The 10695-nt window shown below is 45.0% G+C and overlaps 3 protein-coding genes across 6 annotated transcripts; 1 reads left to right on the forward strand and 2 right to left on the reverse strand.

The window, feature by feature from the left end:
* Nucleotides 1–25: 25 nt before the first annotated feature.
* On the reverse strand, nt 26–2649 carry LOC127296585 (histone deacetylase 2-like). The gene is made up of 7 exons (XM_051326724.2): nt 2015–2649; nt 1893–1939; nt 1493–1537; nt 1344–1394; nt 730–819; nt 288–372; nt 26–187 (listed from the first exon to the last, which is right to left on the reverse strand). The coding sequence occupies exons 1-7, from the start codon at nt 2073–2075 to the stop codon at nt 132–134; spliced, it is 435 nt and encodes a 144-aa protein (XP_051182684.1). The 5' UTR covers nt 2076–2649; the 3' UTR covers nt 26–131.
* A 150-nt stretch (nt 2650–2799) lies between these two features.
* LOC127296566 (uncharacterized) lies at nt 2800–6387 on the forward strand. Its single transcript, XM_051326687.2, has 8 exons — nt 2800–3044; nt 3145–3279; nt 3865–4073; nt 4429–4572; nt 4739–4953; nt 5107–5365; nt 5616–5773; nt 5953–6387. The coding sequence occupies exons 1-7, from the start codon at nt 2960–2962 to the stop codon at nt 5742–5744; spliced, it is 1176 nt and encodes a 391-aa protein (XP_051182647.1). The 5' UTR covers nt 2800–2959; the 3' UTR covers nt 5745–5773; nt 5953–6387.
* A 762-nt stretch (nt 6388–7149) lies between these two features.
* On the reverse strand, nt 7150–10405 carry LOC127296576 (putative protein phosphatase 2C 24). 4 transcript variants are annotated; one of them, XR_007848573.2, is made up of 7 exons: nt 9148–10405; nt 8992–9042; nt 8615–8710; nt 8478–8499; nt 8348–8400; nt 8207–8270; nt 7626–7719 (listed from the first exon to the last, which is right to left on the reverse strand). XR_007848573.2 is itself a non-coding variant. In XM_051326700.2 (6 exons), exons 1-6 carry the CDS (start codon nt 10063–10065, stop codon nt 7631–7633), a joined length of 1233 nt encoding a protein of 410 aa, XP_051182660.1. In that variant the 5' UTR covers nt 10066–10399; the 3' UTR covers nt 7150–7630. The 4 variants fall into 4 exon arrangements, 1 of the variants encoding a protein (XP_051182660.1); XM_051326700.2 differs by lacking the exon at nt 8348–8400 and having other exon boundaries at nt 7150–7719; nt 8207–8263; nt 9148–10399; XR_007848571.2 differs by having other exon boundaries at nt 8478–8710.
* Between the last annotated feature and the right edge of the window lie 290 nt (nt 10406–10695).

Genomic DNA, 10695 nt, shown 5'->3' on the forward strand with positions numbered 1-10695 from the left:
TACCTGCTTGTCTATGTAGCTCCAACTTTGACATGAAATGAATCTGTTCTGCCGAGGAAAGGTCCAGTCATTGTAGAATTTTGTTAAAATAACCTGGCACCATATTCACGCACTGGATGATAAAGCCCAGTTCAGAACCAAGCTGGTGGCTGGACTGTTCGAACCATCAGCGTCTTTCCAGCAAAAGCTGTTACGATTCAAAAAGGAAGGAGCCAAAATTCTAAATTCCATGGATTACCGTGAACTGTAGGACATCCAACAAGCAAATTATAGGAGAAGTGGTTCACCTGATGTCAGCATGAGAAGGGGAATGTTTTGATCTTTTGCAAACCTGAACACCTTCTCATCTCTAATCACCACACCTTCAGGACTTATCTGAAATTTTGGGGGAAAACATGTCAGATTCAGCAGCATCGACCCAACGGGTGCAAGGGACTCGAGCAAAACAAAGGCAATATGCCTTAAATAAACTAGTGTTCATAATACTTCAGCGCACGATTAGTTTCCAATTTTCTGGTGTGGCATTACAGCCAAAAAAAGTCTAGCTTAGGCGGAGAGCTGTTGGACTACTCTAAGTCTTGGTTGCCATTTATGGTTAAGATTCTGTACAATGATGCCATCAAGAAACTTTTTGCATTTTGCACCGTTGCAGAATACATTATGCACAGGCGAAGTTATTTATTCATGGGTCTAATCTTTGTGAAAAAAATATAGAGTCGATTAGAAAAGTATATTCAAGTTCCCCAATGGATCACCATCCAGGATGTCTGTTCCAGCATTATAAACAATCAACTGGGGCTGAAATCTACTTTGTGCGACCTGCAAACGGCATGATCCAAGAGGAACTGTAAATAGAAAGTCTCATAACAAGAAATGAAATTATAAATATAAAATAAGAGTGAATGGTTAAAAGTGCAACAAGTCTGCCAAACAGGGGGAAGAAGTACACTGCGAAGTGCATTAAGTTGGAAAGTTGGATTACAATAACAGATAAAAAAAAGTATTGTTGTACCATTGTGTATGAACATGTCATCAGAAAGTAACATGAGAAATTATGTTGCTCAAGTGCCAACCCATTTTGAACATATTATTTCCCATCTCAAACCTCTTTCAGTTGAATGTGACGCAAATAACTTATTCAACACTATGCTCTTCACCTCACAATCTAAAATAGTATATAAAAATCACCATTATGTCCAGTTTACTGTGATCCTAGAATATTGCAAAATATGGCACATAAGACACCATGTTTCTCCTAACAATTCTCCTTAGCCATTGCACACAGGATAATTTCATTTATAATGCAAAATTTGCAAGCACTCCATCTGTAAGTGTACAGATACCTTGAGAGCCTTGTCAAGCTGATCCAAGTAATCATCTGTTTTTGTCCCACTCTAAAATGCACAATCACATAATGCACTCAATTCTTATTTGAATTACATGAAAAGAAACAAGAGAATAAATAACCAACAGCTTGCAAGATGTAACTTACAACTAACTCGACTTTTTGATCAATATGCCACTTAGCAGCGTGGTCCTAAAAAACAAGTTCTGTCAGTTTATATATAACATCAGAAACATTATATGCATCCAAAAAACGGAATGACAATAGACAGGGGCTGAACTTAAATTTGGTGACACAGACTAAGCATTGGACAGTGGGTGTTCAAGATTTCATAGCAATAAAACATTACAAATAATTTTAGCATACTGGGGTTGAGAACATGATGCAGGATATAAGTTTCTGGGGTTGAGAACACAGCTTATTGTCAACACCATGACATGGAAAAATATTCTACAAAAGTAACCTCTACACCAGAAGCAGTTCTGAACCATCAAAAAGAAGCTTGAATTCCACAGTTGTAACTAGAATTCTAGACAGTGGTGCTTACGAAGGGATAAATTCCAGCATTGTACATGTCCAAAATGTAAACCCTTCCTGCAAGCGAAAAATTGAGATCACCATGTCATCATAGAGAACATAAAATGCAAAGAAGAACGCAATAGGGCATACCATCATTAGCGAAATCCTTTTCATGGCCATTTCCTTGGTGAGCATCCAGATCTATGATCATTACTCTGCAAGTGTTTGAAAAGGATAGGTACTTATATGAAGCTAAACTAGTGAGTAAACAATATACATATGTTTGAACCCTTGCATTGCACTAGTCCTATGCAATTGGAAGAACATTGTACTAAACAAGATTAACATGACAGAGGATGAGTATCAACACAGATAGTTTACAGAGTATATTCACAGCTGGGCAAGCAATCACTTGGTACAAGTCACATAAATAGTTCCAGACGAAGGCAAACTGAATGCAGAGTGTAATATCAGCGTAGGCACAAAACCCACCCCTTCCTCCGCCGAACAATGGTGAAATCCTCCACCGACATTAACGGCCCATCCTCTCTCGAGCACAAGTTTGGCTGATAACAATGGACCCACCCACCTATGGAAAAAAGAAATAGCTTACAGAGATTCATTGGTACTCATCTGGTTAATTTCAGTACATATGGTGGCTGCTAATCACAAGCCATCACCTGCTTCCAGAAGGGGTACAGTAGCTTTTGCTGCACCACCCAATTAGGAATGAGCGTTAGAGGAGGAACCTAAAACGAAAAACACCTCATTAGCACAACTTGCTACCAGTTAGGAAAACTGAACTTCATCTCTGCAAGCAACTAGTGCCTCCACAATGGCTGGCTGCAACCCTGAAGCTGCTCTTGAGGCTGTTCAAGTATGACTCCGTGTGAACCTGGTGAAGCAAAGACATCGAACAAACTTATTTTCATTCGGTGGCATCCCGGACGAGGAGGACATCCCGGCCGCCGGTCGCCGGGAGGTGAGGGCTCCTGCCTGCGGGGTTGCGGAGGAGACGAGTGGTGGCGTCGAAAACTTTATCCGCGGAGGATCCGGTGGCTAAATGTAAAATACCACGCCGCCGCCGCCGCTTCCATGGCGACCTCGAGGCCCCGGAGCCGGGCGGACCCCCTCCTTCCGCTGCTCCTCCTGATCCTCCTCGCCCCGCTCATCTACTCCGGTACGACCTCGCTCGCGGCGCCTTCCTCCTCTCGAGTTCCGGCACACATTGCGCGGTTTGTTGCCCTCGTGACGATCCAATCTTGTGTCCGTCCTTGCAGTTTCCAGGACGCGGTTGAGCTGGGCGCCGGAGCAGGGCCTCAACCTGCCCCATCCTGCCGCTACGAAGCGTCCGGATGTCCTCGTGTTCGGTCCGGCCGCCGGCCAGGGCCGCCCCGATCGCATCCAGTGCCAAGGTTTTCTCCTTTAGCTTCGGTGTTCTCGCACTGTGAATTGTGGTCAGGGGGTTGTTGCGCTGCTGGGCTTGGGAGCTGGGGAGTAGTGCAAAACCATCATATGTTGGTACAAAGTACAAACTAATGAAAACCATAGTAAACAGTGCACAGCTTGCAGACATCGTTATTATAGTCCTGGAACCACACCAATGCTTGATATGCAGTTATCGTTCTTGACCTCTTATTCAGAAATTAGATGATTCCATTCTCTCTTCTTTCTGCCATGCATAGTATAAATGTGCCATATAACAATTGATTCACCAGAACCAATTCTCATACGTAAGCTCTGTATTATCCTGATTTGAAGCAACTCTGAGGAGAGTAGGAAACGAGAATACTGTTATCAGCGCTCGACGAGTGTACATGCTCTGCCGCATGTAAATTATCGATTGAACACAGTCTAGGATCTTCTGTGATGTGCATTTAACAGTGCCAAATAGGCTTCAGGATACCACATAAGGTTATTCATACTACTACTAGTATAGCGCGCGAGTGTGATCAGCATCTATTGTGTGGCTACTGACTGCATTTTACCATTTTCCTCAGGACTTAAAGCTGTGAATAAGATCAGTTTAGCAAGTGAAAGGAAACATTCTGGAGAACCTGTTTCATTTGTCACAGTATTCGCAACCTACAATTCTCACCCAGCTGGAGCTGCCAAAGTGCCATCTGATGATGTGACTGTTGGGAAGCATTCTTATAGCAAGGTGGAAAGGTCCATGGCCATTCTGAACACTTTCGTCAGTTTCATACAGGTACTCCTTCCTTTTCTTCTTGTTTCTGCTATCCACTAGGTAAAACCAGGATGTTTACATTTTTTTATCATCTTAAAATGACTCATAATAACTCTCAGCTAAGAGAATTCTTAGATGGTAGTAGAGAAAGAGGAACAAATGATGCAAGGCTAAAATATAACTATTGACATGACATCACTATGACCCAGGCACCCAGCTAGCACCCCCTTTTGTAGAATCCAATATGGGTGTTAGCATTCTGGCATATGAATATTGAATCGTCAAAGTAAAAGGGACATAAATTGGTGATTGCGAGGATGTTTGTTTAACAAGCAAAGTCATAATATTGACTAATCTTATTTGTAGAACTCTGTAGGTGTCAATGCCAACAAGCAAAGTCATAATATTGACTGATCCTAAATCGAAATTGTCAATACATCAAGGGAGGGCGACAATACTTCCTATCGAAGGAAATTATTCTCGAGGAAATTTGATGCTTCAGAGAATAAAGTCCTACATTGTAAGTCTATGTGCTTGATGCAAACAACATGTTTCTGCATATATGCATTCTCAGAAATCAGAAGTGCTGCTTATGTGATTTAAGTAATATTACTGCCGTGCAACCAACTGTATGCATTACTTTCTTCTAAAAGACTAATATCTTTGTGTCTCTGGTTCATATTCAGGCCTTTCTAGAGCTAAAACTTGTGGAGGTTGACCAAGTGAACAGCTTTAGTAATTATATTTTCACTGATTCTGATATGGCAGTGGTTGATGATCTTGGACATATCTTCAAGAGATATCCTCATTGTCACCTTGCTCTTACTTTTCGTAATAACAAAGGCCAACCTCTGAACTCTGGATTTGTAGCGGCGAGAGGGACCAGCGACGGCATCTCTAAGTAAGCATCTACTACCTCTGATCGCGTTTAATCGCCGCGCGTGGCTTCTACATGCATGTTTGGCATCAATTAAATACGATTGGAGTGAGTATGTAACAGATCTTAGCATGACAACTTGGCATTACATTAAATGATTCCTTCCTTTGCTTTTAGGGCTATCGAATTCTTCAGAAAAGTCCTTGAAGCATACAACCTAAAATATATGAAGGCTTCACGCATGCTTGGTGATCAACTAGCACTGGCATGGGTTGTGAAGTCTTATCTGCCGTCGGCTTTTAGGAAATTTTCTAGGCCTGAAATATTTACAGATGAAGTCAATGGAGCATCTGTTCTGTTTTTGCCTTGTGCGGTTTATAATTGGACTCCACCTGAGGGTGCTGGACAGTTCCATGGTATGCCCTTGGATGTTAAGGTATAGCAATTTTCCTACTCGAAGAACTTATTTGATCCATGTCCTTCTCATGATTTTTTTTATCGCTAGTACTTTGCACAGTTATCTGCTCTCTTGTTATTGGTACACGGTGTTTTTCATGTCTTGCCACTTCTCGGTGTTACACGTGCTGATTTTGGGAAGCTCAAGCTCTCAGCTTCCCAGGAGCATGTTGTATGCAGTGTTTTTTATTAAATATGATAGCTTACTGAATCTGATAAAATGTTCTTAGGTTGTCCATTTCAAAGGATCAAGAAAGCGTTTGATGCTTGAGGCATGGGATTTCTACAATTCAACCTCTCAATTATCTGACATGTTGTGCCTAATCTTGAAGAGTGGCAGAACAAAATACGACTTCTGAACCTTTGGTCCACAATGAAGTTACACCTGGTACAGTTTCTCTCCCTCGTGACAATCTCTGACTCGCTCCGCATTTCAGGTTTTCTTTTCTAGTATCTTTTGTAGTTCATGCAACACAGTTATTGTTAGTATTTGTTGGTGTCTTTGCAATGCTTTATGTATGCTTTACTCTGAAGTTTTCTCTTAACAAGCTTGCCTTCTTTTCACAGATGATCCTTGCTGAACATGGTTCCGTTTGGCATAGGCTTCAACTCTGCAGTTCTGAGTCATTTCCAGAATCCAGGGGGTGCCTAATGCAAAGAGCCATCGCAGGAATTCAGATAGTGCACAATGGAAACAGGGTGATCCAGAATGCAAGGAGAGCACAAGTGTGATAAGACTGACACGAAGGGCCCTTCTGGAAGCAGGGCCATACAAGATACTAGCTATCAGGGTGATCATGTAGAAAATACCAGTAGTTTTGGTGATCATTTTGGTAGATTTGTCAGTTGTCACCCTTCACTAGCCATTCATGATAACAATTTTTTGGTTGAGGGGATGAGGTTATTGTAATTTTTCATTTCAATACATGCTATTATTAGCAAATGATGATGCTTTGTTAAATGAGAAATATAGCAGGAAATGATGAAACTTGTACTCTGTAATCAATTTAACCTCCTCCCGCCTGCATATAGGACGGTCGTTGTTGCTCGTGCGACTTAACCTCCTGAGAACTTCAGAAGTTCAGGGACGCTGTGGTCCGCTTCATGCCTCCTCTCGGCTTCAGCTCTCTTCGCAGCAGCATGCATACAGTTTAGTGGCAAAATGTTACTCTGCAAAGCGTAAGCTTGTATGCGGTGGTATGCTCAATTTAAGCCTTCAGGCTTCACTCTTCAAACATGTAGGCAACTTCAGAATACTGAAACATTTCTTTACCACTGACATCTTGATCCCAAGCACTGCTCCAACTCACTTCAAACACTTTGCGCCGAATAACTTGGTTAAATCACAGATGTTGATCGATCGACGAAGTTGGCAGTTGGCTGCTGGTTCATGCAAAACTGATTCGGGAAGTCATAGTACTGCTGATAGAACTCATACCAGTTGATTCACACAAAACTGGACAACATGCAGGCCAATCACGGTCAAGTTATTCAGAGAATCCGTCTCATCTACTATACTTGGGATGTGAAGAAGCAGCTGTTGAGTTTCTTTTAGAACACTAACAAGTTTCTGGTGCTATGTGCCATTAGCACTTTTAGTACATGACTTGATCTACTGTGTACATCATTGTATACTTGATTACGTGATAGGCTGCTGTACCCCACCACAGATCACAAAAATAACAGCAACAATATCACGGAGATAACTGACTCCATCCGCACAAGACCCAAATGCATAAACCTCATCATAGCACAACAAGAGAGTAGACTCGAAAACCAATGGCATAGCACAAAATTTTACTGGTTTTCACCTGGTCAAATTGGGCATTGGGTAACAAAACAAACCCTTCCCAAGAAAGAAAAAAAAACTGCCGTTTCAAGCCAGCCCAGTCTGAAGAAAGCCTGGGCAAGACCAAAGTAGTCTGCGCTTGCTTCTTCTACTAGATTAGAGAGGAGATGCGGGCAGCCAGGTCATGGTTTCAACACTGAATTCAGGTCCTACATAGTTCTTTGACGCTGCCGTCTTGACCCCAAGCACTACTCCGCTCACTTGAAGGCACATAGCTCAAGATTGTCCTCAATCATGGCGTTGCTGCTCCTTCTGGGCCTCATCGGAGATGTCAAGTTTGGTCTCCATGAGGATGTCCCTTGACCCAGAAGGGCGCCACAGAACCAATCACAAGCATCTTGCCAAAAGCATTCTTCCAGCACAGATCCATCCACAATAGGAACCTGCCAATCTTGTTCAGGGCCACATATGACAGAGTGTTCTCTTTGTGGTACTTGTAGTTACAGAACCAGAGTAACTGTCTATACCATACATGTCCCAGACTCCTGAAATACAGACATCATATCTGAGTTCCAATTCATTTGAGGATCCAGGTTAGGACAAGAAAAAAACTGACTTTCTAAATTATTTAGCTATAAGCTAACATGATGTATGTCCAATTCTAGTCTCCATCGATTACAAGAGCCCTGAGTGCCTCAATTACAATCACATTTGAAAGAAAAAAAATACTGTCCTAGTGCACCAAGGAACATTTGTTAAGACAAGTCTAACTGCAGGAGGTGGAATATAATTGGTTAAGGCAGACTAACTGCATGACTCACAGAGACGGCAGCAGAGAGTTAAGCAGAGAGAAACATCAAAGGGACATTTAGTGTTGGTTCAACGACTTTGTAACGACCAGCGGTTGGTTTTACTGCTAGATTACAAAGTATATGGACAAGGCTTCTAAACAATGAACAAACATCGCAGATAGAAGTTGAAAAGGGTCAATGACATGCAGATTAGAAGAATTCTATAAGACGGACATGATACCTTTTAACGGCAACCTCGTAGAAGATCTTTGTGTTTGAAACCAAGCCTTGGGTACAACTATTGCCTGCAAGAACACAACCATTTACAGGTAAGCACTACAACTTGTTGAGCTAGAGAAAAATTACTTCATTGATTACTCACATGTTCAATAAGAGATTCACCGAAAGAAGGTTCTCACCCTTCGAACGAGCAACCTCAGGAATAAAAACGCACAGTTTAATAAGTGAAAAGGAAGGTAAATTTAAATCAAAGGGTGTAGCACAATGTTTACCATAGCATCCAATAGCATTCCTCTAAAAAATAACACCACCCGGAGTCTCAGGGACAGGAACATGCAAAAAACTATTAGTTCCTGAATCACTGTATTAAACACTTAAACTTATCTGTAAATTTAACTGGTGAATGTACCTTTCTGAGGGGAATCATCATGACAAATTCAGCAGTTTTGTTTGAGACACCAATCTCAAAGTTCTTGGTCAGCTCAACCTTGACCCTCACAGTATCCTGCAGCAATAAGTGCCATAAAACCATAAGGCGCTGTAAAAATCATCCAATAATCTAGAAATAACTTGGATGTTCTGGAGACTTGACATCCAGGATGCACGAAATGAATCTAGCAGAGGCGCTAACAGACAGATCTAAGGCACACGCCAAGTATCAGAACAAGGAAACACTCCCAATCACAGAGGCTCAAGATCACTTGCTCAAATGGACATCTATTTGCAGGAAATTCCGACTACCGTATCTAAGCAACAATTAAATCTAGGAAGAATGATGAAACTCACAAAAGCCATGTCTGCAGGAGCTTCTGGCTTCGCCCAATCCAAATCTTGAACCTGCACAAAAGGAAAAATAAAAAAAAAACTATTAGCTTCTGTTCAGAAAAAAAAGTTGAACTAGTAACCAACGAATCCTGAGTCCTGAGACTCAATGAATGCCACCACGACAGTGATGTCGTCCTCCTTCCCGCCAGTGCGAGGCTGTCCCTGCTCCCGGCTGGCAATGCTGAAAGGCGAATCCGTTGTGGGATCCTTGGACACGACATATGCTTTGAAGGCCATGATGCCAGCAACCTCTTCAGGCGTAAAGCCGAGGAGCATGGTGGACCGCACTAAACTTTCCAAGGAGGAATCCGACACGTTGTCAAAGAGGCCGTCGGACCCCACCACCAGCACGTCGCCATCCTCCACCGCCATCTCGCCCACCGCGGCGTCGCCGACCTTGGTGATGCCGTTGCCGGCGCAGAGCTGGAATGGGCAGTTGAAATACCACTGCTGCGGCTGAAACCGGCGCAGCATCTTGCCGCCGCGGAACACGGCGAAGCCGCTGTCCCCAACGTACGCCCACCTGAGGACCCTGCCGGCCAGCGAGACGACGACGGCGGTGGACGCCGCGGGCGTGCCCGAGGCTGCGGTGCGCTGGTATGCCCGCTCCAGGATCTCGTAGGGGCAGACGGGCTTCCCGAGCTCGGACGTGGCCACCTCGGAGAAGGCGTTCTCCATGAGCCCGCGCGAGAAGGCGGCGGCGTCCACGCCTTGGGCGCGGCATCCCCCGACGCCGTCCGCCACGGCGACCACGCCGAACACGTCGTGGCAGAAGTGCGAATCTTCGTCGTGCTGGGGCACGTAGCAGGAACCGGAGATCAGCCTCAGCGGCGCGGGCGGCGCCGTGGTGGTGGGAGTGGCGTCCGGCCGCGCGCGCGACTGCAGCTGCCGCAGAGAGCAGGCGACGTCCTCGCGGCCCGCGGCGGCGGAGGCGGGTAGGGTTCCGAAATGGATGCGCAGGGCGATCAGCATGGCTTCGGGGAGCCGGCCGTGGATCTGGTCCATGACCTTCCGGAGCTGCGGCGGCGACTCCATTCCCGGGCTTTGATCGAGGTTTTGACGGACGAGGTGAGCTCAGAGGGACTTTCTTGGCTACTTCCCCGGCGAGCGAGCTCGCTGGAGATCTCCGGCGCGCGATCGATCTGCTTCTTGCTTCGATTTGGGCTAGGGTTTCCGGTGCTAGATCGGGCGCGACGAAAAAAGGGAGATTTTAGGTCTGGGATGGGGAGGGGAATTTATCGATTCGGCGCTGTCCGAACTCGAGTCGAACTCGGTTTGAATTTTGGAGGAATTCCAGCTGTGCGCGCGCTGTCGTGTCCGTGGGGGACTCGGTTTGGCGCCAGATTTCGTGAAGGGGAAAGTGTTCGACTCGGTTTGCGCTAGATTTTGAGCGAATCGCGAGAGATTTGAATACGAGACGTGATTTCGGTCTTGCTGAAAAACAATTTCAGGCTGCCCAGCTGTCAGCGGGCCCGGCGCGGATGTGGCCCATCAGGCAGTCGACTCCGACTCGCTGATGGACTCGTAAAGACAATCTCAGAATAATCCCCCCTCTCTCCCCGGCCCAAACCCTAAACCAAAGCCCCCGCCCCCCCTTGATTTCCCCTGCTAGGCCGCCGCTAGCGGTGGCGGTCACACCCGGCTGTCGAAGACGGCGGGTGAGGG

This window comes from Lolium perenne, chromosome 1 (genome assembly GCF_019359855.2).
Source record: "Lolium perenne isolate Kyuss_39 chromosome 1, Kyuss_2.0, whole genome shotgun sequence".
Classification (NCBI taxonomy): Eukaryota; Viridiplantae; Streptophyta; class Magnoliopsida; order Poales; family Poaceae; genus Lolium; species Lolium perenne.

Excerpts from the sequence above, each read along its gene's own strand:
- LOC127296585 (XM_051326724.2), bottom strand. The coding sequence starts at position 2,075 with ATGATCATAGATCTGGATGCTCACCAAGGAAATGGCCATGAAAAGGAT. Across the intron at positions 1,538-1,892 it reads ATGCTGGAATTTATCCCTTC|GACCACGCTGCTAAGTGGCA; the intron begins GTAAGCACCACT and ends CTTGTTTTTTAG. Across the intron at positions 373-729 it reads CATTGGGGAACTTGAATATA|AGTCCTGAAGGTGTGGTGAT; the intron begins CTTTTCTAATCG and ends AAATTTCAGATA.
- LOC127296566 (XM_051326687.2), top strand. The coding sequence starts at position 2,960 with ATGGCGACCTCGAGGCCCCGGAGCCGGGCGGACCCCCTCCTTCCGCTG. Across the intron at positions 3,045-3,144 it reads CGCCCCGCTCATCTACTCCG|TTTCCAGGACGCGGTTGAGC; the intron begins GTACGACCTCGC and ends CCGTCCTTGCAG. Across the intron at positions 5,366-5,615 it reads GTATGCCCTTGGATGTTAAG|GTTGTCCATTTCAAAGGATC; the intron begins GTATAGCAATTT and ends AAATGTTCTTAG.
- LOC127296576 (XM_051326700.2), bottom strand. The coding sequence starts at position 10,065 with ATGGAGTCGCCGCCGCAGCTCCGGAAGGTCATGGACCAGATCCACGGC. Across the intron at positions 8,264-8,477 it reads GAATGCTATTGGATGCTATG|TTGTACCCAAGGCTTGGTTT; the intron begins GTAAACATTGTG and ends TGCAGGCAATAG. Across the intron at positions 7,720-8,206 it reads TACGAGGTTGCCGTTAAAAG|GAGTCTGGGACATGTATGGT; the intron begins GTATCATGTCCG and ends TCTGTATTTCAG.